Raw genomic sequence first — 27,181 nt, 5'->3', positions numbered from 1 at the left:
TCGCGGTTAAGGCCGCGCTCCCAGCGCGCAGCGGCCAGGGGAGCGCTCTCCTTGGGGCCGCAGGGCGAACCCCGAGGCCGTCCCTGCACCGGCCATGGCCACCCCCGCGCCGCCGCCCCCCGAGGGCTTGCCCTGGCCCCTGAGCCTCCTGCCCGCGCCCCTGGGGCTGCTGCGGCTGGACCCCACGGGCGGCGCGCTGCTGCTGCTCGGCCTGACCGCGCTGCTCGGCTGGAGCTGGGTGCGGCGCTGCCGGCCGCCGGGCATCCCCCCCGGGCCCACGCCCTGGCCCGTGGTGGGCAACTTCGGCTTCGTGCTGTTGCCGCCCTTCCTCCGCGCGAGGTCCTGGGTGAATTTAGGGATGAAAATGTCAAACCTGGACCCATCCATGCCGGCCTCGCAGGTGCTGCTGACCAACCTGGCCAAGGTCTACGGCAACATCTACAGCTTCTTCATGGGCCCCTTCCTGGTGGTGGTGCTCAATGACTTCCACAGCGTGCGCGAGGCGCTGGTGCAGCAGGCCGAGGCCTTCAGCGACCGCCCGCGCTTGCCGCTGGTCTCCCGAGTGACCAAGGAGAAGGGTGAGCGGGGCCCGGGGGCTGGGGAACCCGCGAGGCTGCGGACCTGCGCCGCCTCCAGCCGCACGCACCCCGCCGCCGCAGAGGCACTCCTGCGTCCCAGTCCAGAGAGGGGAGGAGGTTAGCGGCGGTGCTTTCCTTTTCCATGGCCTTTAAGATGCCATTCCACTGCAGCTGATGGATTTACTCGTTCATATTTCAAGATCAGGAGGAAGGGAAATGGGAGGGGAAGGGGTGACAGCAAAGTGTGAAGCCTGGCTGCATCTCCGCAGGGGTGTTCTCTCCTTCCCAGAACCAAGCCTCACTCCCCTTAGGCCCTGTCCCAGGAGGAAACTTGGATTCTTTTCACCTTCTGAGCTTTGCATGCAAGAGTTTAAGATATCTTATTTCCCCATAAAATAGAAAGTCCAGGAAAACACTTTAGGAGCCTTCATTGGCAAACTTAATGCACTGAGTTTGTAGCCGCAGTGATTCCTGCCTGCTGGAGTCTAACTTGGGCAGTTTTTCTGGGTTAGGAAACGAAACACATTGCTTCAATAAAATATCACATTTACTTTTCCTCTGACTCCACCCATCCACCTATTTATTTATTTATTTCCCTGCTTTATCTATTGCCCTTCGTCAGCCTTCCCCTCCTTTGTCCTATTGGCTAACATAGGTCCCAGACGTTTTGTTTTGTTTTTCTGAGTCACTCCTTTGCAGATATTAAATGTCTGCCTCAGGGAGGCCCCCCCCCCCTCCCCCCCCCCCCCCCCCCCCCGCTTCTCCAAAAATTAAGCTCTGTTATTAGAACAATTTCATTGTTCAAGATTTTTTCCTTCACTGCACTTACCAAAACTGAGGCTACATAATTTTGTACCCTGGGGCCAGGATGTGGGCCTTCACCAGTAGACTGACATCCAGGAGCTTAGGGTAATTCCTGTGTGTCTGGCACGTAGAAAATCTCAATAACTATTTATTAAGTAAGTGAACCGCTACTTACTGTCTCTGGAATGTGGCATAAAGAGACTCAGGCTTTTTAGAATCTGAGTAAGCCAGAGTTTTGCATCAGGATTCTAAATGAATAGTAGTAATCTTATATAATCCTATGTAATAAAAGGCTAATATGCAAATTGACTGGACAGCAGAACAACCCTTCACTATGATGTGCACTGACCACCAGGGGGAAGACACTCAACGCAGGAGCTGCCTCCATCCCTCTCCCCCATCCCCCCCCCCCCCCCCCACAGGGCTCCCGGACTGCGAGAGGGTGCAGGCCATGCTGAGGGACCTCCCCTCCCCTGCCAAGTGCATGAATTTCATGTACTGGGACCCTGGTGATGATCATAAAATTCTAAACATCTCACTGAAAAACTGAAGTCACAGTTCATACCTCACCCTCTCCATGCCTTACACAGGCTACTGCCTCTACCTGGAATTTCTCTCCCAATCTCATGGCTGCCTGCTTTTCTTTTTTTTTAGATTGTGATGAAATACACATAAAATTTGCCAACTCAATAATTTTCAATCTTACAGTTCACTGACATTAGGTTATTGACATTGTTGTAAAAACCCTTTGGCTTGCCAAACTGAAGTCTTGTGAGCATTAAACAAATATTAACCTCAGTTCTCTTTTTTTCAGTCCCTGGCAACCTCCTTTTTTTTTTCTTCCCTCTTCTATGAATTTAGTAATCATACAGTATTTGTCTTTCAGTGATTAACATATTTCACTTAGCATAATGTCTTAAGGTCTATCCATGGTGTAGCATGTGTGAGAACAGCCTTCCTTTTTGAGACTAATATTCCATTGTATGTATGGATTACATTTTGTTTATCCGTTCATCCCCTGACAGTTGCGTGCTTCCTCCTTTTGGCTCCTGTGGAAAAAATGCTGCTATGAACATGGTACAAATATCTGTTAAGGAAAAACCCCAACAAAACTGGTAAAAGATGTTGGCCAACGTTAATTTTTCTATCTACTACAGTTCCAATAAATCAAAGCATAAAAGCCCAATAACCCAATATGAATAGTTAAAAAGATGATAAATCTTCATACAAAATTAAAAGATGATGATTTAACCTAGGTTAGTGCAAATAAAACTCATAGTTGAGATTTCATTTTCTAGCAGTTATTAAAGGAATGGGGAAACAGGCATTTATATGTCCAGAATAATATAATCTTGATAGAGGGCAATTCTAGTTTTTATTTTTTTTCCTCCAGAGAAACAGATGAATTCACTACACACACACACACACACACACACACACACACACACACTGCGTGGCCAGATTTTTATGATATTTGAACACATAATAATCTGGCCACCATTATTGTATAACCTATATAATAAAAGGCTAATAGGCAAATTGTCCCCTCGACCAGGAGTTTGACAGCAGACAGTCTGGCCAACCGCCCATGTCCCCTTCCCCTGGCCAGGCTGGCCAGACTCCACCCATGCACGAATTCATGCAATGGGCCTCTAAAATACACCCCTCCCCCCTCCTCCCCCCCCACACACACACTGAGTAGCCAACTTATGCTTATTATGTTTTCAGAGATCATAATAATCTGGCCACTCAGTGAGTGTGTGTGTGTGTGTGTGTGTGTGTATACACACACCATATACATATACATATATATATATATATATACACACACACACACACACACAAACATACAGATTTATTTTATATAATCAGCTTACATGCTTGTGGAAGCTGCTGTTGATATAAGAAGGTTCAAGCCTGTAGAAAATTCTTATGAAAGTTTATTAGAGTTTATTTGAGCTAACTGCTGACTTCCAGGAAGCAAGATTTCAAAATACTCTCAAGAGGGCAATCTAGTGTTTAATTTTAATTTTTTCCTTCAGAGAAACAAATTTATTATATATATATAATACACACACACACACACACACACACACATATACACAGAGAGATTTATTTCATGTAATCTGCTTACATGCTTGGTGTAAAATGTAAGGTTCAAACCTGTAGAAATTTGAAAGTTTATTGGAGTTTATTTGCGATAACTAATGACATTCCAGGAAGTAGTATTTCAAAATGCTCTTAAGAGGGCAATCTAATTTTGTTTATTTTTTTAAAAATTTATTTTTATTGATTTCAGGGAGGAAGGGAGATGGAGAGAGGTATAAACATCAATGATGAGAGACTTCCTCCTGCACACCCACTACTGGGGACTAAACTGAGACCTCCTGGTTTTAAACTTAAAAACGCACATACTCTAAGCAATTTCAATGCAATCAAAATAATATTTTGTGACATGGAAATTAAATAAAATTCCAATTTTAATGTTAACTGGAATACAATCATGATCATTTACCAACCATTTGTCTGTGACTGCTTTTGCATTATAATTGCAGAGTATTTCTCTCAGAGATTATATAGCCCAGAAACCTAAAATATCATTTAGTCTTCTTCAGGAATTTCGCCTGACCCCTGCACTTTTATGTATAATATAATAAATATTTCTGTAATGACAGAAATATTCTCTATGCTGTTCACTAGCTAAAGGTAGATAGTAAGATTGAGAAAGTGAGTGCATCTTATGGCTATTAGCAGACAGTGTAGCTCTAGAAAACAAGAGGCGAATTTTAAACTAAACATATACTTTCACATGTATGGAACAATACATCCATGAATTTTTTTGTATCCTGCCTTTGTCACTCTTTAGCTGCATGAACTTAGACAAGTAGAAAATAGGCAAATACCAACATTTCATTGAAAGACATTGAATAAATTTTGTACCATCCATGTAATGGCCTTATTGGAAGATATCCAAGGAAATAAGTAAAATAAGAACAACGGATAATCTTTTTTTTTTTTTTTTTTTTTTAAATAACTTAGTGTACCACTATGTAGCTAATGGCCTTAAAACTTAGTTCAAACATGCCAAAACCGGTTTGGCTCAGTGGATAGAGCGTCGGCCTGCGGACTGAAAGGTCCCGGGTTCGATTTTGGTCAAGGGCATGTACGTTGGTTGCGGGCACATCCCCAGTGGGGAGGTGTACAAGAGGCAGCTGGTCGATGTTTCTCTCTCATCCACGTTTCTAGCTCTCTATCCCTCTCAATTCCTCTCTGTGTAAAATCAATAAAATATATTTTAAAAAAAACAAAACAAAACACAAAACTTTAGTTCAAACAAGTGCTAACGGCTGTGGTTGGTTGGGCTCAGCTTGTGCTTTGGTGCCACGTGGCTTGGACGGGGCCACAGCCACCTGGGGCTTTCCTCTGCCTGGCGGTTGGCGCTGTGTCACGGGCGCTCTGCTGGGGCTGTTGTGAAGCACGTTGGCTCTTTTCATGTGGTCTTCTCATACGGGTTGGGGTTCTCACGGCATGGCAGCTGGGTCTCAGGTGGATGGAAGCAAATATTGAACGTCACTTCTGCAGTCTGTAGGTTAAAAGCTCTTCCCGATGCAGGGAGAGGGGAGAGAGAGTCCACTGTCCATGAGAAGAGTGGACAGGAGATAAGAATTTGTGGCCATCTTTAACTCACAAGCACACACACACAAAATGCTTATGTATTTATAGAAAATCCTTATTGTACACAATAAATGGTTGATAGTGTTTGCCTTTGTATAAGGGAATAAGAGTTTGGGGGAAACTTCCCTCTTTGCTTGTGTCCTTTGAATTTTACTGTATGTATTATCTATTGAAAAACTCCCTTTTTAAGCCTTCTTTCACCGATGTCACTGCAAAAACCACCATTGTTTAACAGTTTTTCATTTTTAAATAGCTTAAAGTATAGAAATGAGCTGGTGCAGGATGTCAAACCTGTTTAAATAAATAAATAAATAACCAGATGGTGGACTGCCTAGGATTCTGAGACCACAGTAAAATGCTCAAAATCTCTGGGTTTGGAGTTAGAACTGGGTTTCAGATCCTGCCTTTGTCACTCTTTAGCTGCGTGAACTTGGGCAAGCTTCTTAAATTTTTATGTAAACCAGAAATAATGGGATCTCACCCTCAAAATTACAATTATAAATGTATTATCAGCCACTTCCTGATTGTGTGGTGTCAAAATATATGCTGTCAATCAGTATGTCTCCTCTGCTCAAAACTGCAAAAGGTCTTTATTATCAGCTCAAATCCACACTATCCTGGTGATTAGTCTTATAGCTGTGCCAAACTAGTCACAGGTCTTCCAGAGTCGCAGCGGACGTTCTTGTTTCGAAGCCTTACTCTATACCGTCCCTGGGGCACACCACACCCATTCCCAAGTAACCAAATGTGAACAGAGTGCTTGGGGCTTCTCCGTGCACAGCCGGGCCCACCGTGAGGCCAGCCCCCTCGTCCAGTCTCCTTCATCAGACCAGGATCATCGGCCTGGTGATTTCTCCTAACCGTCTTTGTTTACCCACCTTTCTACAGTATCTTTCATGAAATGGGCATTTGATGACCGAAATTGTGTTTCCAATGCTTCTTTTTGCTGAAGAGACACTAAGCAGACCCTCAATAAATAATTACTCAGTTGAAAAAATAGATATTTGTTCAAGTCCCTGCTATTAATTTTTTGGGTATATTCCCAAAAGTGGAATTGCCTGATCCGAGTTTAAATCTGTTTACATTTTTTGAGTAGGTGCCCTAATGGCTTTCCATAGTGCTTGCACCATTTTACATTCCCATCAGTGATGACAGGTTCAATTTCTCCACATTCTCACCAACACTTACTTTGTTTTTCCATTCCTGCTTAAATGTCACCTCTTTGAGAAGGTGGTCCCTGAGACACCTCTCCACTCCCAGGCAGAGGTGCTCTACCCTCTTCTCTATGATTTGGTATCACTGTTTCATTCTAACCCCCACCCCACCCCCTACCAGTCACTTGACCACTTGTCAGTTCCTACTGCATTTATGTGTCTACACCCACCCACGGCTTTCCATCTTTATTGTTAGCATCCTCTTCCAAACTGCCATCATTTCTTCTCTGATACTCAGAAGCCTCAGAACTAGCCCGCTTGCTTCTGCACCAGCCTTTTATCTCTCTATCAGCCTAAGGGATTTATTTTTAAAAATCATGTACTTAACCATGTCACTTCCTAGCTGAAACCAGTTGCCTCCAGCTCCATACTTGACCTACTGTGCCTGAAGAATCTGGCCCCTGCCTGCCTTTCTGATTTTATCTCTTCCCACTCTCCTTTTATTTGTACATTTCAACAGGCACACCAAGCCAATTCCTGCCAAGGGTGTGACTGCCTCAGGCCACTGGGTTTGTCGTGGGCCCAGAATAACTTTTCACTTGACTGACTCCTTGTCATCTCTCAGGCCAAATGTTGCCTTTAGTCTGATTTTAGACACTTTCCAGTACCACAACTCACTTTATCACATGCTTATTCCGTCTACTACTGGAATGTGAGCTCTGTGAGGGCAAAGATTTTGTTCATCTTGGTAACCAGTGTCCCCACTAATTGGCACAGAGGAGGTAATCAAGAAATTAATGAATGCATGCATACAGGCATTTGTTGATGGACTTATCACATCGTATTTTTTGTGTTGCATGTCTGTCTTTTCTTCTAGATTTTTTTTTTTAAAATATATTTTATTGATTTTGTACAGAGAGGAAGGGAGAGAGATAGAGAGTTAGAAACATCGATGAGAGAGAGTCATCGATCAGCTGCCTCTTGCACACCCCCTACTGGGGATCTGCCTGCAACCAAGGTACATCCCCTTGACCGGAATCGAACCCGGGACCCTTCAGTCCCCAAGCCGACGCTCTATCCATTGAGCCAAACCGGTCCCAGCTCTTCTAGATTTTTAAAGGTAGGAATTAGGTTTTCTTCTCTGAGGTCCTTTTTGGTGGATATATAGTTTGGTCAAGAATTTATTTTTATTATTATTTTTAAAAAATATATATATTGATTTTTTTTACAGAGAAGAAGGGAGAGAGATAGAAAGCTGGAAACATCGATGAGAGAGAAACATTGACCAGCTGCCTCCTGCACACCCCCACCAGGGATGTGCCCGCAACCAATGTACATGCCCTTGACCAGAATCGAATCTGGGACCCTTCAGTCCGCAGACCGATGCTCTATCCACTGAGCCAAACCGGGTTTCAGCAAGAATTTATAATGAGTCAGTTTCTAAGTATTAGTTGGAGCACAGATTATTATGAAATCCCTCTTTATTTAAGAAGCACTGTGAGCCTGGGGAAACATCTCAACTAATGCATGCATTCCTCTAAGACAGAGTGGGGGACATCCGGTCAGAGGGCTGTGTAAGGCCCGTAAATCATTTGGTCTGACCGTGCCCAGGCATTAGGGGTGAGTTAAAGGTTTGACCAAATGTAGCAGGCTAATTTTTAAGTTGATAATTGTTCATGGCCTGTGAATGATGCTATAAATATCCAAATGGCCCTTGGCAGAAAAAAGGTTCCCCACCCCTGCTCCAAGAGACAGGATGTGTTAGGCAGTGCTCCTTTTATTCTGATGCATGTGAAAGAATTGAGAAAAATTTCTGTAGCTGGTGAAGGTAATTGACTATAAAAAAGTAGAGGAAGAACCATATGTCACAAAGGAAATGCTTGTGGACTTAACTTGGAATAGAGAATAGACCATCTGGATAGGAAAATTTTTACAGTTGAAACTTTTTCAAGAGTGTAGAATTAAAGGAGAGAATGTGAGTTTATTTCAAGATGCTTATCAAAGAATTGAAAGAGCAGATGAATTCTGAGTAAACTTCACAGGTCAAGAGATGGACAGCGTGACCAACATGAAGAAGCAAGGCCACTAAAGCTAAAAGGCTGAGCGGCTCAGCCGAGCAAGACTTGAGGTGTGCCCAAGCCAACTTTGGCTATAGGTTTCCAGTGGCAAAATTGTAATATGTGAAACTGTTCAGATACAACATGTGCATAATTTTAGGGGAAAGAAATGATATTGTGAATTAGGGGCCAGTAACATTATTAAATATTTATCACAAGATATTTGAAAATAATTTTGCTGCTAAAGACTAGCAGACAGGGAATGTTTAATAAACTATGATATGCATAGAAAGGCTGGAAATAGTTAACACATTGCCAAAACAATCTAGAATGTGGGAAGGTTACCATTATATTTGAGTTTTTTAAAATATACTTTGATTGGTGCTCTTTTTAAGCCCATAAACACTACAATAAGCTAGATAGGCTATTAAATGTACTACGTCAGCTGTACCCATCACACTCATTAATTCATATGATTTTTTTCCTGAGCAGGAACAGAAAATAAAGCTACAAACTCAGAAGCAAAGCTACCAAAGAAGTGGTTTACTCTTAAGTGTGGCCCATTTCTTCTGAAATGTTTTTGCACTCTATTTTTATTATAAAATAGTTCAAATTGAAGATTCAGAGAGCAATATAAACACATTTATCCACCACCCAGATTTGCTTCAGATTCATAAACAGTACATAACTTTATTTGGTATATATATTTAAAACTTACATATCATATATTTAAAGTATAATTTTACTTCTAGCTTTTGTTATTTATTTCCCTGTTGATAGAAATTAGATCATTTCTAATTGTGAAGCATTGCTAGAGACTTGGAGCAAGAGTCTAGGCAAATGCCAAAGCCATACAAATGAAAGGCAAAGAAATTTATGAAGAAGTTTAAAAGTATGGGATACATTATCAGCATTGGCTGCCTAGAAGGGGAAGAAGACTCAAAAGGAAGTTCAGAACTGAAGATAGAAATGAAAGTTCATCTGGGGAATTTGAAAATGAGTGAGAAAAACAAGATAACTTGACTCTTATGGTAAATGCAGTAGAATAGTTATTTAAAATAGTTATGTAAGAGAGCATGAATTCCTACTAAGAGGAACACTTCTATGACCCTGTGGACTTCTATAATAAGTGGATAGTAGATAAGTGGATAAAAAAGCTGTGGTACATTTACACAATGGAATACTTCTCAGCTGTAAAAAATAAGAAAATCTTATCCTCACGCCAGCATGGATGGACCTTGAGAGCATTATGCTAAGTGAAATAAGCCAGTCAGAGATAAGTACCTTATGATTTCACTCACATATGGAATCTAATGAACTAATGAGCAAAGTAGTGACGGACTCATAGACAGAGAGCAGGCTGACACCTGTTGGGAGGAGGGCTGGATAGGAAGGTGGTGGAGGGATTGAGCAAAAAAAAAAAAAGAGAGAGAAAGTACTCATGGACATGGACAGTTAGTAGTACGGTGATTGCTGCAGGGAGGTGGAGGAAGATATAGAGGGGATACTAGTAAATGGTGATGAATGGAAACTAAACTTGGGTGGTGAACACACAGTACAGTGTACAGATGATCTGTTATAGAATTGTGCACCTGAAGTCTGTATAGTTTTGTTAATCAGTGTCACCCCAATAAATTCAATAAAAAGGGGAAATTAAAAAAATATGTTCTTCTGCAAAGTTCTTAAGTGGTGTACAGTATTCCTTTGTGAGGATGCATTATAGTCAGTTTAGCCTGACCTTTGTTTGGTTTGAGGTGGATTTTTGTTTCAACTATCTAGAATCTATTCCTTTGACAAGAGCACCCCCTTTGTCTGGGGAACTCTGTCCCCACCATTCTTTTGTAGACATTAACTGTGGCTGGGCCAAGTGATGACTTATCTTTATAAGAACTCTCTTCCCTGGTCTCAAAGACTAGTTGAGGGATAGACCCCTGATCAAAGGTGGATTGATGAGATTATCTCAGTTCTTTGTAAGACTGGTTACTTGAGTTCTGGGCTGGGCACAGAACTCAAGAATTCATAACTAGAGGCCTATCCTCAAATGGTTTTGGGGTAAGAATTTATACTTGTGGCATAGTTTGGAAACCTCAAGCCACAAAATGAACTTAAGGTGTCCCAAATTGGTATCACTATGGCATACGTGAAGCATTTAAATCCTTCCCCAGCAATTTTGAGGTTGGACCTGGGGAATGGAGGGCTTTTCTCTCTCTGGCGGTGAAAATGGGGGACTAGACATCTTAAGATAACCAATTTTCTTGTAAAAGCTGGTCTGCAGTAGGAAAAAGTCAGTCAGACAGAAGGAAGTGCAGTAATCTGGGTGCAGTAAAAAAAAGTTCTGGAACATTTTGTATCATGAGGTGGTGACACTCGGCCCTTCCTGTTTTTTGGTTCCACATCCTAATTGATCTTTTTGTTAAACTAGCTTGAGGGTATTTTTGTTGTTGTTTTGTTTTGTCATTCCCAACCAATAGATTCATGACCAGCATTGTTTTTCAGGGCTAATAATGAAGATGATAGGCTATGCCAGATCTCTTCCAAATACTTCTAAGACCCTAAGTCATTCTGGCTCCACATCATGGGTATTTTGTAAAGTTTGGAACCCTGAGGCCATCAATTCTGTCAATGTCTCTCATCTCTGGCATTCTTGGGCACTGTCACTTTGGTGTCACTTCTGTCTTGCACCTCATTCCTGTTAGCTCATCATCAAAAACTCTTCCTGAAATACTTTTTTTGACACTGCTAAAGTTATTTATTTTTCTAAGCGGTTCCTTCATGCACATCCTTATTAACAAATATCAGCTCAGATGACCTTTCTTCTGAGAAGCACTGCCTTCTCCTAGCTGATACGGTGTTCAACATTCAGTACAAGATGCAACTTCAATACAATCCAACATATAACGGTATATTAGGATTGTTGGGTTACCCAGTTCCTCACAGGACTATAGGCATCTTGAGAGCAGGGACTGTATCTTCTAAATCTTTGTGCTCTTAGTATCAAGCATGCAGGACCTCATTTATTTAGGAGATTCTAAATAAATATGGGAAAACTGATAGAAAAAGGGCATTTTGCTGGATAAAGTATTTCTGAAACAGGCAGGCGTGTAATTTAAAAGATGGTAAGTAGATGATACAGACTGAAGACCTAACAAAGGAAGAATAAAATTCCTTGAGTAAAAGAACAAAGTAGAAATCTCATATGTCTTACGTGATGAGATGATAGTTGGAATTATTATAGTATCAAATCCTGAAATGGCGTGAGAGACCATATTTTTCCAAGGAAAGGAAAGGAGGCCCAACAATACTTAGCAAATGCTGACTGAGCAAAAAACTTGGCCCTGGTTAAAGACAGGAAGAGTGACTAAGCTGTGTTTGTCTAGGAAGTAGTTTATGGAACTTTATTAAACAGAACAAAGGCAGTGTTCTGTTTGGGGGAATAATTGAAACATTCCCATTCCATCCTTGTCTTGACAATCACATTCTAAACCAGAGGGACTTTTAACAGAAGCTTACACTCCACCTGTGATGCAATGTATGTACAGTCCTGCACCACAACTGTGCCCTGGACAACCGCCCTGCCACGTTGACCTGCCTGGCCTGCCTGCCCTGTCACCTTGACTTAACGCACCTGGCCCTGCCATTGTGACACATCACCCACCCCCTCACCCCCAGACAGTTGGGCCTGCCATCACAACCTGGCTGCCTGACAGGTGCCCTGGACTACATCAAAATAAAAAGCTTTGTCTGAAGACAAAAAATGGACACAGGATTAGTAAATGAGTTCATAGAGTGAAGGATGACAACCTTTTTATGTATCTACAGAGGAGAGTACTGTGAGACAGTTTACTCTGTAGAACTGGGCTCAGGAATTGGAGGTACAGGGGTGAAACTGAGCTAAAAAGAGCGATTGCTTGAAATGCCTATAAGGTATTACTGTTAGGCCAGTTCCTTACCATCGCTCCACCCCTGCAGAAAATAGAAAACACATGTTCTGGAGAACACTGGGTTTTACTGAGCTCCTGGTCCATCAGGAATGCAGTGTTGGAGAAGCAAGGGCAGAGAGAGATGGCCTTGTACCACACTGGATGAAAAGTTACCTCTAGATAGAGAAAACTCTTAAAGAGCTTAACTCGGAGTGTATTAGGCAAAGCACACTCAACAAACCTGGCCAGGAGCAAAACAAGGAAAACTGCCTTTCTTGGCCTGGACCCTGGCAGAGAAAATCTCCTCCCCCACCACCAATCTCTGTTGTGACTGTTCTGCAACTTAGTGCAAAAGCAGCTATGGACTGTGTAAATAATTACAGTGACTCAATAACTGACTGTGTTCTACTTAAACTTTAGTAATAAACCCTAAAATTTCAGTTTCATATGATTTCCACAAAGGACCTAAATAGATACTTACCAAAGTGGACATATAGATGGTCAATAACACAAAATATTATTTGCACTTTTTTTCAACCATGTAAAAATGTAAAAGCTAGTCTTAGCTCTCTTGCAATACAAAAAGAAGTAGCAGGCTGGATCTGGCCTTTGGTTTGTAGTTTGCTGGCCATTAAACTAGACATTAATAAGCTTTTTAAAAACTGGAGGGTGATCACTCACCTGTGTCCTCTCAACTCAAAAGGCAAGAAAGGAAGGGTGGGCAGGGGGAGGATAGACATAGTAGGACAAGTAGAAAGTGCAAAATAATGTCAGGAATAGTATTTAAATGTATGTAAATGGACTAAGTTTACAGGCTAAATGATGGCCAGAATGTATTTTTTTTTCATCCAAATAAATGTTGTTTAAAAGAGTTATATCCTCTCCCAAAAAAAGAAACATACCCCAAACATAAGAGTTCATTCAAATTCAAAGTAAAAGAAAGGACACAATTATACTAAGAAAATATCTGAAAGAAAGCTGATGTATACCTTGTCAGACTTAATTATTAAGAACTAGAGGCCCAGTGCACGAAATTTGTGCATGGTTCGTGGGCGGGGGGGGTGGGGGGGCAGTGTCCCTCAGCCCAGCCTGCACTCTCTCCAACTGCCCATTTAAACCCAATCCCAGTGGGATTGGGCCTAAACAGGCAGTCTTCTCACAACCCAGGACTGCTGGCTCCCAACTGCTCACCGGCCTGCCTTCCTGATTGCCCCTAACCACTTCTGCCTGCCAGCCTGATCATCCCTAACCACTCCCCTGCTAATCTGATTGATGTCTAACTGCTCCCCTGCCAGCCTGTTTGCCCCCAACTTCCCTCCCTTGCAGGCCTGGTCCCTCCCAACTTCCCTCTCCTGCTGGCCATCTTGTGGTGGCCATCTTGTGTCCACATGGGGGCAGGATTTTTGACATGGGGGCAACCATATTGTGTGTTGGAGTGATGGTCAATCTGCATATTACTCTTTTATTAAATAGGATAGAGGCCTGGAGCATGGGTGGGGGCCAGCTGGTTTGTCCTGAAGCGTGTCCTGGACACACTTCCCTTGGGGCATGGGGTGGCCTGAGCAAGGGGCCTGTGGTAATTTGCAGGCAGGCCACGCCTTGGCAACCCAAGCAGAGGTCCTGGTATCTGGAATTTATTTACCTTCTACAATTGAAACTTTGTAGCCTGGAGCGGAGGCCTAGGCCATCCAGGGTGTGTGGAAAGCTTTGCTTCTTCCATTGCCAGGGACAACCCTGGCCTCCTGCTCTTTCCAGTTCCGTGGCTGCCACTATTTCTGTTTGGATTTGTTTACCTTCTATAATTAAAACTTTGTAGCCTTGAGTGGAGGCTTAGGCCGGCTAGGGCAGGTAGAAAGCTTGGCTTCCTCTGTTGCCTGGGAAACGGAAGCCTCTCTCCTGCCCTCTCTGGCTGTAGCCATCTTGGTTGGATTTATTTGCATACTCGCTCTGACTGGCTGATGGGCGTGGCTGGTGGGCATGGCTTGTGGGTGTAGCAGAATGATGGTTAATTTTAGGAGGCCAGTATATCCAGACAAGTACATTATAAAAAAATAAAATTTACAGGTATTTTCATTTATGAATATGAATTAAAAAATTAGAAAATCAAGACCAACTTGTATACATATATGTATAACCCATGGACACAGACAATAGCGTGCTGAAGGCTGGGGCTAGGGGATGGGAACTGAGGGGGGGTCAATGGAAAAAGGGGACATAATATAATACTTTCAAAAATAAAGAATTTTTTTTTTTTAATTAAGAAAACCAAGTCTAACATTGTTTTGAAAAAAGCATAAAACATAACTGAAGTTGTATTTATTCTTGGACTGCAAGCAAGTCCAGTGATCAAAAAGAAGTCAATGTTCAAATTAATCTATAAATTAAATCCAATCAAAATCCCAAAGGCAATTAAAAAAAAATAGAACTAAGTTTTATGAACGAGTAAAGAGCCAAGCATAATGAAAAACAATTTTCAAAAAACAAGATGGTGGTGGGGGAGAGGGAAACTTCTCCATTAGATATTAGATTAACTATAAAGTTTCTAATACTTCATTATAAAGTAACAGTAGTTATTTTTACTGTTCTACATCCCAGTTCCTGGCACCTAGTAGGCATTCAGAACTATCTGATAAGCAAATGAAGCATGCTTTGAAGGCAGCAGAAATACATAGATTAAAAGTGGGAAAGGAAGAGAACTGGCTGAAACAGTAAAACACACCATGGAAAGTAGGAGGATGAAAAAGATGACGGGAAACAAGGAATATCTGAGAGCAATTCTGTTGGCTCTGGTGGTGGAAGATGTGTAACATAAGTGAGGTCAAGTAAGATATAGTTGTGAGTGACCTTGAATTCAGATGTTTTTAAATTAGGGAAGTTGCCAACAATAGACATTTTAGATTACTTGCCAGTTACTTGACTTCAAACTATAATGGCCAATGTTCTAATTCAGCTGTGCTATTGATTTATTCAGCTCATGTTTAACAAGCTCCTCCTTTGTACTCAGCACTATACCAAGAGCTGGGATTTTAATGGTGAGCACAATCAGATACCATCCCTGCCCTCATCTGCAGTCTGCTACCATGCTAATTGTTCCGTTCAGAATGTTTAGAAAAGGCTGTATCCAGCGTGAAATATTTTCAAAGCCCGGATTCACTCTTATGAAAATAAGATCTTAAAATGCACACTAACTCTAGAAATTGAAAATCACTGCTTTTCATTTTACCAGGAGTTAGAATCTATAATGATAAGCTGTATACCAAATTTTTTTCCCTAATCAAACTGCATATGATTTTTGTTATTAGAAACATATACTATCTTTTTAATTACATTTTGCTAATCATTTGTCTTGGATGGTAATCTTTATATGTATATGAACTTTGCACAAGTGACTTGAGAAATACGGAATATATTCCTGGTATGTCCTGGTGAGTATTGTCAAGTATTGCCATCTCTCAACGTCTTTCCTCATGTGTCCGTTTGCAGGAGTTGTTTTCGCACGTTATGGTCCAGTCTGGAGACAACAGAGGAAGTTCTCTCATTCAACTCTTCGTCATTTTGGCTTAGGAAAGCTTAACTTGGAGCCCAAGATTATTAAGGAGTTCAAATATGTGAAGGAGGAAATGCAAAAACATGGAGGAGACCCCTTCAATCCTTTCCCCATTGTCCACAATGCTGTCTCTAACATCATTTGCCTTATGTGTTTTGGCCGGCGCTTTGATTACAACAATAGTGAGTTTATGAAAATGCTTACTTTTATGTCACGAGGGTTAGAAATCTGTCTGAACAGCCAGCTCCAACTGGTCAACATATGTTCCTGGCTTTATTATCTTCCCTTCGGACCATTTAAGGAATTCAGGCAAATTGAAAATGATATTCTCGGTTTCCTTAGAAGAATGATCAAAGAACATCGAGAATCTCTGGACGCTGAGAACCCAAGGGACTTCATAGACATGTACCTTCTCCATGTGGATGAAGAGAAGAAAAACAACAGTGATAGTAGTTTTAATGAAGATTACTTACTTTATATCATCAGTGATCTCTTCATTGCTGGGACTGATACCACGACTAACTCTTTGCTTTGGTGCCTTCTGTATATGTCACTGTACCCTGACATACAAGGTAATTAATAGGTGTTTCCTTTATTCATGGCAAAGTTGGGTTATATAAATTAGGATCAGCAACTTTGGTGATCCTGTGGCTCCTGGCACTAAGCAATGGAGAGGTACTATTGAAACTCCACGTTTCTAGACCGTGTCATACTTACTTGCCCCTGCTTTAAATCTGTACAGGGCTGATTCTGTGTAGAAACTGTGACTAAGAAAGAACTTGAGAGAGGAATAACAATTTAGAGCTGGTGGGAATCATAATGATCATCCAAACCCATTCATCTTGTTTTTAAAATGGAGAACAGAGGTCCAGAGAAGTTCTGTGACTTTCACAAACTCACACAGCTAGTTCCACTGCATCAATCCCAATAGGCAGTGGATGCCAGTGGCAGTGCATAGTGGATGAACCAGGAAGATAAGTGTATTCGTTTCTGTTGTTCCTATAACGAATAACTACCTACTTAGTAACTCTCTTCTAGTTCTGCACGTTAGAAGTTTGACACATGTCTCACTGGGCTAAACTCAAGAGGTTGACAGGGCTGCGTTCCTTCTTGGAGGCTTTAGAGGAGAATCCATTTCTGGGTTCCTTGGCTCACGGCCCTCTTTCTCCATCTTCAAAGCCAGAAATATTGCCTCTCTCTGACCACTCATCTGTAGTCCCATTTCCTCTGCCTCTAAATTCAACTGGGAAAAGTTCTCCAATTAAAAACTCAAGTAATTAGATGGAGCATTCTCAGAAAATCCAGGATAATCTCCCCACTATAAGCTCCTTAGTTTAATCACATCTGCAGTCTCTTTTGCCAGGTAAGGCAGAATGTTCACAGGTTTCAGGGGATTAGCTTGTGGACATCTTTGAGGGGCTTTTTTTTTTTTTTTCTCCCTACTACAGATGGGATTGTGCTTATCTGTAATGGTTAATCTATTGCTGAGTAACACATTATCCCAAAATTTAGCATCTTAAAATAATATCTCACAAAGTTTCTGAGAATCAGGAATCCAGGAGTGGCTTAGAATGGATGGTCTGACTTAAGATTTCTCATGATGTAGTAGTCAAATCTGGCTGGGGAATCCACTTCCAAGATGGCTCACCCACTTGACTATTGGTTGCAGACCTTACCACTTGGACCTTGCCGTAGGGCTGCTTGACTTGACCCTAGAGAGAGTGAATGGCCAAGACAGGAGCCACAGTGTCTTTTATAAGCTAAGTTCAGAACTGACATGCCAACTCCTCCCTTACTCTGTTAGTCACTCAGACCAACTTAGTATAATGTGGGAGGGGACTGCGTAACAATGTGTAAACCAAGCTTTGGCCAGTGTGGCTCAGTTAGTTGGGCATTGTCCCATGCACCAAAAGGCTGCTGGTTTGATTCCAGGTCAGGGTACAAGCCCAGGTTGTGGACTCCATCCTCGGTAGGGGATGTGCAAGAGGCATCCAATAGATGTTTTGCTCTCACATCAATGTTTCTCTCTCTCTAAAAATCAATTAAAATTGAATGTGTAAACTAAGAGGCATGAAGATCACTGGGAGCCTTGTTGGGCTACCATATATTATCTCATATACCAGTAAAGCTTAGATCAGGGGTCTTCAAACTACGGCCCGTGGGCCACATGCGGCCCACAGAGGAGTCTGATCCAGCCCGCCAGGTTTTTTGGGCAGTGAGCGCAGCCGAGGTGTTACAGTAGGAATTAGTAGTTCATATAGTCCGGCCCTCCAGCTCTCTGAGGGACCGTGATCTGGCCCCCACTTTAAAAAGTTTGAGGACCCCTGGCTTAGATAGTCCATCCATTATTCACACGACAGAATAATTCAGAGTACTCCTAAATACAGGGGCTAGCTTGCTCCACTTGGAATATCTGATCAATGCTTCACTTCACTCAGGCTGAATCAGGCCTGTACTGCCACATTGCTGGTTGTACATACAAGGTAATGGTAAGTGGCATAGGAGGGAAGTCTCAACTTACTAGTGACTGATCTTCTGGTTTATTCTCTCTTTGTATAGTAAAGGTTCACGAAGAAATTGAAAGGGTCATTGGTGCTGACCGAGTCCCTTCCTTCACTGACAAGGCCCAGATGCCCTTCACAGAAGCCACCATCATGGAGGTGCAGAGGATGACGATGGTAGTGCCGCTTTCCATTCCACATATGACCTCGGCGAAAACAGGCAAGTCTAGAACTTCCACCTTTGATGGGAAGCCCAGCCCAGGGAAGTTGAGGTGAGGGTATGGTGTCCATCACCCACCTTGATCCTTCCAACACTTTAGCACTGTATCATAGATAATCAGGTGTCCAGGGGATGCTTCAGCAGATAGTTGTCCATTATTTGTTGTACTGGCATTCCACACAGCTTGTTTTGTAAATGGCTTGCTCTTCAGAGCACAGATGCTCACAATGGTCAAACAAGTTAAGCTGCCATCTGCGGTGGCTGCCTTGACAGAAGAAACTCTAGTATTGACAAAGGCACCCACCTCTCCATCCTCTTCTTAGGGGCCAGAAGAGCTAGTCAAAATATGGAATTAAGGCCTTTAACACCTTTTTTACTGGTCAGGAGTCAACTGGTGTTTCCACTCACATTAAGTAATTTTAAGGTCTGAAAGCAATGTAGAATTTTAAAAGAACACTCTAGACTGTTTTCTTAGTTATGTCTGATTAGGCTCAGATTATAAGAGTTGCAAGATGCAAGCCACTTCACTGCTGGGTACTTATTTCAGCCGTCCCTAGTTTTCCTCTTTCCTATGCCTGCCTTTTTCTCAACTCCTCAGTCGTGACAAGAAATACATCTATTCTTTCTATCCATTTTTGATTATGGCATAAGTTTTTAAAACAGACGTGTCACGGCAGAAAAGAATGTTAGAGTGAATTATATGCAGACACCGCGTCTGATTGGCCGAGTGACTTTGGTAGTCAGCTGGAAGATAGTACCTCGTCAGAAGATAGTAATGAGTTTGACATTAGACTATCACGAAAGCAAAAGCAATGGAAAGTATCCAACAGTGAAAGTGATTCTGAAGAAGAATGGGCAGAAAAAGACATTTTACCTTGAGGATTGTACAAACATTTCAGGCATAACTGTTCAACCTGAAGACCCATAAAGTATAAGTGAAGTAACAAATTTATTTTTTGATAAGAATTTTTTCAATCTCATTACTTCTCAAACCAATTTATACATTAGCACGTGGAAAAATACCACAAAACCTTTGCTAAAACTTCACCATAGATGAAAGTTACTTATATGGATATAAAGAAGTTTCTTGGTTTAATTATATATTTTTTTAAATCTTTATTTTAAAAAGATGTTCCTACCCCCCTCCCCCCCATAGCTCCCCTCCACTCGGTTCCCACCCTACTCCAGGCCTCCCCCCATCTTCCCCCACCCACTGACCTCATTCATAGGTGTAAGCTCTTTGTCCAATCTCTTCCGGAAGCCCCCATAACTCCTTCCCCCCAAGAACTGTCAATCTGCTCCATTTTCATGGCCCTGATTCTATTACATTCACCAGTCTGTTCTGTTCATCAGGTTTTTTATTCATTTGATTTTTAGGTTTACTTGTTGATAGATATGTATTTGTTGTCACTTTGTTGTTCATAATTTTTTATCTTTACTTTTTTCTTCTTCTTCCTCTTCTTTGAGAATACCTTCAGCATTTCATACAATACTGGTTTGGTGGGGATGAACTCCTTTAGCTTTTTCTTGTCTGTGAAGCTCTCTATCTGACCTTCAATACTAAATGATAGCTTTGCTAGGTTGAGTAATCTTGTTTGTAGGTTCTTGCTATTCATCACTTTGGATATTTCTTGCCACTCCCTTCTGGCCTGCATAGTTTCTGTTGAGAAATCAGCTGACAGTCATATGGGTAACTAACTGTTTTCTCTTGCTGCTTTTAAGATTTTCTCTTTGTCATTATGATGTGTCTTGGTGTGATCCTCTTTGAATTTCCTCTTGTTTGGGGTTCTCTGTGCTTCCTGGACTTGTAAGTCTAGTTCTTTTAACAGGTAAGGGAAGTTTTTTGTTATTATTTCTTCAAATAGGTTTTCAGTATCTTGCTTTCTCTCTTCTTCTGGCACCACCATAATTTGGATGTTGGTACATTTGAAGTTTTTCCAGAGGTTCCTTACACTATCTTCATATTTTTGGATTATTTTTTCTTTTTGATTTTCTAGTTGGGTGTTTTTTGCTACTTTGTATTTTAAATCTTTGACTTGATTCTTGGGATCCTCTAGTCTGTTGTTGAATCTCTGTATATTATTCTTTATTTCAGTCAGTGTATGCTTAATTTCTGATTGGTCCTTTTTCATATCCTTGAGGGTCTCACTAAATTTCTCAGAGGTTTCTAGAAGATACTTAAAAAAAAAAAAAAAAAAATATATATATATATATATATATATATATATATATATATATATATATTATTTTTTACAGAGAGGAAGGGAGAGGGAGAGAGAGTTAGAAACATCGATGAGAGAGAAACATTGGTCAGCTGCCTCCTGCACACCCCCTACTAGGGATGTGCCTAAAACCAAGGTACATGCCCTTGACTGGAATCGAACCTGGGACCTTTCAGTCCACAGGCCAACACTCTAGCCAAACCAGTTTGGGCATCTAGAAGATTCTTGAGTAACCTTATTACCATGGTTTTGAACTCTATATCCAGTATTTTGCTCTCATCCATTTCTTTCATTTGTGACATGTTTCTTTGTCTCCACATTTTGGCTGCTTCCCTGTGTTTGTTTCTATGTACTGGGTAGCTGCTAAGTCTCCTTGAGTTGATAAAGTGGCCTTGTGTGGTAGGTGTCCTTTAGGCCTAGTGGCTCAGCCTCCTGTCACCTGAGGTGGATGCTCTTGGTACACCCCTTTGTGGGCTGTGTGCACAGTCTTGTTGTAGTTAACTTTTAATTGATGTTAGTATCACTGGGAGGAATTGACCTCTAGGCCAACTGGCTGTGATGACCAGCTGTTTCTACACTAGAAGATCTGTTGTGCAGGAGACACCTTTATGGGGCAGGACTTGCTTCATTTGGGGCTTTGGTGCTGAGTCTGCCCCTTGAGTGTGTCTCTTATAGATATAAACAGTTATAATCCAGTATGGTCTCATTCTGACCGCTGGGTACACTGGCTCTCGGATCTCCAAGGAGGTGCAAGGTCAGCCACTGTCTGGGGCCACCTAGCAGGAGCTACAGAGACATCTGCAAATTCCTCTCCTTTATATGGGGTTTGGAAGTGCCCAGATGAGGCCCAACTCTGAAGCAAGGCAGGCTGCTGCTGGGTCTTGGGCCTTCTTTTAGAAGCTCTGGGGCTCTCTGACCCAGCTACAGTTTGACAGGTTTTAGGCAGAGAAAGGACATGCAATTCATGTGCAAAAGCTGCTGCACACAGCTTGGGTGGGGTTGTAAATTGGGAGGGGTGGGGTCTCTGGGAATCACCAGGGTGGAGCAAACAGCAATGGCTTCCAGTCAGCCCTGCACTGGAGAGTTCCCCGAGTCTCTACCTCCCATGAACCCATGCAAGAACAATGATTGCTGTGAGCACCTCTGAGAGAAAGTGGCCCTTGCGTTCCTGTCACAATGCCAGACAGTCCAGTTTCTCCCCGTATGTATCTGGGTCTCCCAGAGTCACACAGAACTGGAATTCAGAGCAGGCAAGAGCTTGTATCTCCCTCCCAATTCGAAAAGCAGCACACCGGGTGCCAGCATTTTCTGTGCCTCTGCACCTCTTACCAGTCTCAATGCACCTTCTTCACCTCTCTAGTTGTGGAACTTCCACTTAGCTAGCTTTCCCACGGTTCTGGGTGGTAGTTGTTCTGCCTTTTAGTTCTAATTTTGATGTGGTGGTAAGAAGTAGCAAGTATAGGTGTTTATCTATGCCGCTATCTTGATTCTTCTTGGTTTAATTATATTGATGGGACTAACGAAAAAGCCAGAATGAAAAGATTACTATTCAACCAATCCTTTACTTGAATCACCCATAGTTCCAAAAAACTATATTTATAGAAAGAGGTTTGAGTAAACACTTACATTCTCTCATCTGAATGATAATTTACAAATAACATGTAACATAGACCATCTTTACACATCACTTTATCTCGAAACTTAAATCTTTATATGTACCAAAACAGCAGTTATCACTCAATGAAGCAACAATTCCATGGAGAGGATGCATCAGATTCAAGATGTATTATCCAGCAAAAATAAATAAAATGTGGAATTTTAGTAAGGATGCTTTGTGAAAGTAAGAGTGGCTATATTTGCAACTTCAAGATATATATGGGTGGAGGCAAAAAGTACAACAGATTATCTGTCTTATGGCCTTTTCTTGGTTCTTGGCATCATATTTACCAAGATAAGTACTACAATAGCATGTTTTTAGCTGAACTATTATTGAAGAACAAAACACTGGTTTGTGGAACAAAAAGAGAGAGCCATGGGTTGCCAAAACTACTAAAAGTAGCTGGCCACAAGAGCAAGTTCTGGCTCCAAATAGATGGCCAGCAAGATGTTAATTTGGAATTATCCCACTTCAGTTGTTACAATTCTGCAACTGAAGAATAAATATTAAAGAGTTGGAAGAGCCCTTTTGATTTTAAGGGTACCTGTTTCAACCTCTCATGGTGAAATGTGTCCTTTTGGTTATGCCCTTGACATACACGGTGGGGAAAAAGTAGGTTTACAGTTGCTCATATGAAAAATAATACAATTAATAAACAATAATACAAGAATAAACTGTGTTTCACGAACTTCAACTGTAAATCTGCTTTTGCCCACCCTGTATAGGCACTCAAATTCACTTGTAACAAGGAATTTACTTCCCAGGAGACAGCTCATGATGTAGCAGCTTAAATTAATTATGAGACTGTTGTAGGAGGCAATCACTTATAAATGGCATTAGAGCATTTAACAATTTCTTTGGTACAAATTAAATTTACTGTGTGTGCGGTATCTTTGGGGCATCTCTTAAAGTGCATATGAATTTTTCTGCCAATTAAGAGGCAATGCTGACTTCCCTGTACATCCCTTTACCTTATTATTATTGTTACCTTTCTCATTATTGTGTGGACATAAAAGACTGTAAAATATAAAGTTTTATACAAGTACTAGAGGTCTGGTGCATGAATTCGTGCATGGGTGGAGTCCATCTGGCCTGCCCCAGCAGGGGGAGGGGCCGCTGGTGGTTGGCAGGCCAACCCCTCCCCCGATTGGGGTGGGCAGGCAATTAGAGGGGGGATGGCTTGGGGGGAGGGGCTAAGGGCAGTCAGTGGGCCAGCTCTGCCCCCTCACTGATCTCCAGGTCAGACTCCTGGTGGAGGGGACAATTTGCATATTAGCCTTTTATTATATAGGATTAGAAATTTCTATTCTTTGGGAAAAGTTTAACTGGTATACCCTGTGATTTCTATGTGTTTTCTTTTCATTATTATGTTGTTATGGTTTGATCTAATGCATTAATTCAACATCCGTTGAAACAACTCTCAAGCTGGATCCTGGGGTAGTATGGAGAAAGGGATGCCAAGTGGTAAGGTCTTGCCCCTGCCTGCAAGTACCTCAAGGTTTAGTCTCAGCAAATTAAGAGCTTGGTATGTCACTAGGTATTTTTTAGATATCAATGTTTAAAAAACTATTAGTAAAAAGTATGCTGAATGACCCTGTTTTTGTTTGTTTGTTTCAGTGCTCCAAGGCTATACTATTCCTAAAGGCACAGTGATACTACCCAACCTGTGGGCAGTGCACAGAGACCCAGCCATTTGGGAGAAACCTAATGATTTCAACCCTACTCGATTTCTGGATGAGCAAGGACAACTTATTAAAAGAGAAACGTTTATTCCTTTTGGGATAGGTCAGTTAACTTTATTTTCTTAATGGCATAATTAAAAATGAATGAGAACCAAAAGAATATTTTATTATTTCATAATACTGTTTTAAAAATGTTTCTTTCCGGGCAAGCTAATATAAGAGATAAATCATTTAGATAATAGATCTCCACTATGTTCATTTCAGATTTTAAAAACTAAGGGAAAGCAATTTGGTTTTAAATCTTTAAATATGCCTAGGAATTGTCATCTCTGAACTGTTCTAGTGATTGATTGTGTGCCAAGGAACTGCTGAAGTTCAGAGCAGCTTTTGACTGTCTGATGGCTGGTGGGTGAGAGGAGTTCTCTATTCTCAGCAGCTGCTCCTTTAGGTTCCTAGAGAAGGAATACTCTGGAGTCTTAATCTGATTTATTTTTTCCCTAATCATCCAGGTAAGAGCACAGGAAAGAAATAAGTAGGTATATAACTAGGAGGAGATAAGAATCAGATCTGTCTCTAGTTCCTGTCTAGAATGAAAATAGATTTTTATGAGGAGTTAAAATGTGAGCTTCGTATGTAAAAATTCTAATCAGCATTACTGTGGGAAGTCATGTGGCATATGTGGCAATTTTATTTAAAAATTTTAATCAGCATTATTGTGGGAGGTCATGTGGCATATGTGGCAATTTTATTTTAAAACTCTTTATCTGTATTTAGAACAATTTAGATATTTCATATAAATGTGTCCTTTTAGAGACAGGAAAAGAGATGATATTATAATGCTTATTTTTTTCCTGCTCTTATTTTAGGGAAGCGGGTGTGTATGGGAGAGCAGCTGGCAAAGATGGAACTGTTCCTGACGTTTGTGAGCCTGATGCAGAGTTTCACATTCGCTTTACCTAAGGATTCTGAGAAGCCCAATCTGACTGGAAAATATGGTCTAACTTTAGCCCCGAATCCATTTAAAATAATCATTTCAAAGAGATAAAGAACATCTCTGAAAGGAGATGGTGAACAGGATGTAAATACATGTCTTTCTAAACACATTCTTCTTTCTGCACTTGACAGTGGATCCAGCAACTTAGCGGATCCAGGTTAGGCTCAGGTTGGACACTAAAAAGAGGGTAGAACGTATGGGAGATTTCATCTCCGGGCTCCTCAGCAGGAGGAGCTACTTCAGCCATTTTAGTAACGTCTCTCTGTGGTTTAGGGAATGGGGCTAGAGGACTGGATTGGGAAGCAGGAGATCTGGATTTTATTCCCAGTGGCTTCTACCAATGAGCATTTCTTCTCATCTCAGTGCCTTAGTCATTTCATGTGGTAACAAAACTTGCCTTCTCTCTCTCAGCATTAAGACGGTCAAATGCCCTATACCTTTCCTAACATCATCAAAACACTGTTAAGTTCTGAAGAACACATTTAGGAATGGAAGGAAGACCGACCTATTTCAGACCTGTGGCAACATTAAAGTGCTCAGACGTAAATACTTTGTCAGAAAAGGATGTGAGTTTAGACTGAATTAGAGCTTTCCTTGCCACAAATCCTGTGCCAGTTTGGGGGGGTGTGTGTGTGTGTGTGTGAGGGTTGTTCTTGTTAATCTTTCTGTAATTTTAGTTTTTACTTTTTGTAGACATGGGAGGAAGTGGACCCTGGTCCAGTAATGTTGAGGAAAGGTCATGAATTTATATGTCTACCTTCCATTTCAACTAAATGACAGTCAGACTAGCTGAAGACGTGGCTTCATGGCAGAATTCCTTTCTGCTGAGTTTACTTGCAAAGATACAGCTCTACCTTTTGGCTTGAGCCCTAAATAGTGAGCCTGGGAATTTTTATACTAGGATTCAGATTGTAGTGAATTCTTTCCTATTCTCCCTGCCACCAGGCCTAATGTATTGCATCCTTAAATACAATCAAAGACAGTAAGAAATTATTATTCGTATTAAAATAACTAAATTGTTTCTTAATAAAGAAGGCCCCTCTAGAAGAGCAGTTCTCAATAAAGGTAACGATCTCTTTCGGGGGGAGGGGGGCGTGTTTGGAAATGTATGGGTGTATTTTTGATTATCACAACGATGGGAGTGTTACTGGCCTTTGATGCCTTAGGACCCGATGCCAAATGTCTGAGCAATTCTGTACAAGAACTGTCCTGCCCAGTATGCAGTATTGCTCCCAATGAGAACACAGTCCAAAGAGAGATGAGCCTTTTCGTTTATTCATCCACAGTACTTCTTCCTTATATAGAAGTAATCATGATAATAATATAAACAACTAGATTTTTTAGCCTTTCCTTCTGCTGGTACCATATTCAGTGCTTTACTTGTAGGCATACATAATCCTTACAGATTATTAGGAGGATGCCATTTTGTAGCCAATAAAGCTAAAACTTAGATGTTTAGGTACCTAGTGAAAAGACTCATTTCAAATTTACCAGTCTTTGTGCCTGGAGAGTTCTCTCTAAACCACTTCTCTATACTGCCACCACTTGATCCCTAGCAGTCTACCTACCCTCTGCACTTTCAATATGGACAAATGAAACATAGGCTAATCTATAGGTGCCTTGAGGATTTTTGTTAATAAAGAAAACACAACTAATAAACTAAATGCCCTGAAACAAACTGTAAGTAAATGGAGAGGCTGTGATATGGATTTTAGATAAGATACATGTGTGGATTAAAGTGCACCTTGAACAGGACAGTTTGTTACTGATCTGGAATTTCATAGGCTTTTGAATTGCACTGGTAATTTGGGATTAACAAATTTCTTACTCCTTAATTTTATACAAGCTTAATTTCAACTTTCCTAACAAAACAGTTCATAGCTTACTTGAGGAAAAAACTGTTTTATGTGTGACTATGTTGAAATCAGGTCTTTACTAAACTCTTAAATATAATATCTCAGTGTAGCACTTTAAAAACAGCTTTATATGGCTAGTCACCAAAAAGGCTATTAATGCTTTCCTTGCTCATGTTGACATTTTATACTTTATGATTTGTTGAAATGTAAAAACTGTAGCACTTTGTTTTATAAATTTGCCTAATATCTAATTTTTAGTCTTCATCTTTAGCATAGTTTTTATGCTTTTATTAAACATTTCAGTTTAACTTTAA

At 41.2% G+C, this 27,181-nt stretch overlaps 1 protein-coding gene and 1 long non-coding RNA gene across 2 annotated transcripts in view; one reads left to right on the top strand and one right to left on the bottom strand.

Annotated features, from left to right (window-relative positions):
- Positions 1–27,181, top strand: CYP2U1 (cytochrome P450 family 2 subfamily U member 1). The gene is made up of 5 exons (XM_084872668.1): positions 1–578; positions 15,672–16,307; positions 18,295–18,456; positions 23,953–24,120; positions 24,884–27,181. The coding sequence occupies exons 1-5, from the start codon at positions 95–97 to the stop codon at positions 25,060–25,062; spliced, it is 1,629 nt and encodes a 542-aa protein (XP_084728794.1). The 5' UTR covers positions 1–94; the 3' UTR covers positions 25,063–27,181.
- LOC311617061 overlaps positions 3,370–27,181 on the bottom strand; it is a 39,447-nt gene continuing 15,635 nt past the window's right edge. The window contains exon 3 of the long non-coding RNA XR_014794044.1: positions 3,370–5,015. This is a non-coding gene — a long non-coding RNA (uncharacterized lncRNA). The remainder of the gene's footprint in view (positions 5,016–27,181) is intronic.

This window comes from Pipistrellus hanaki (assembly GCF_964339955.1).
Source record: "Pipistrellus hanaki genome assembly, chromosome: 1".
In the NCBI taxonomy this organism is placed as follows: Eukaryota; Metazoa; Chordata; class Mammalia; order Chiroptera; family Vespertilionidae; genus Pipistrellus; species Pipistrellus hanaki.
The sequence above is the reverse complement of the archived record's forward strand: the minus strand, read 5'-3'. Positions and strand labels throughout refer to the sequence as shown.

Coding starts and splice junctions, on each gene's coding strand:
- CYP2U1 (XM_084872668.1), top strand. CDS start 95: ATGGCCACCCCCGCGCCGCCGCCCCCCGAGGGCTTGCCCTGGCCCCTG. Junction 579..15,671: donor CCGAGTGACCAAGGAGAAGG/GTGAGCGGGGCC, acceptor GTCCGTTTGCAG/GAGTTGTTTTCGCACGTTAT. Junction 16,308..18,294: donor ACTGTACCCTGACATACAAG/GTAATTAATAGG, acceptor CTCTTTGTATAG/TAAAGGTTCACGAAGAAATT.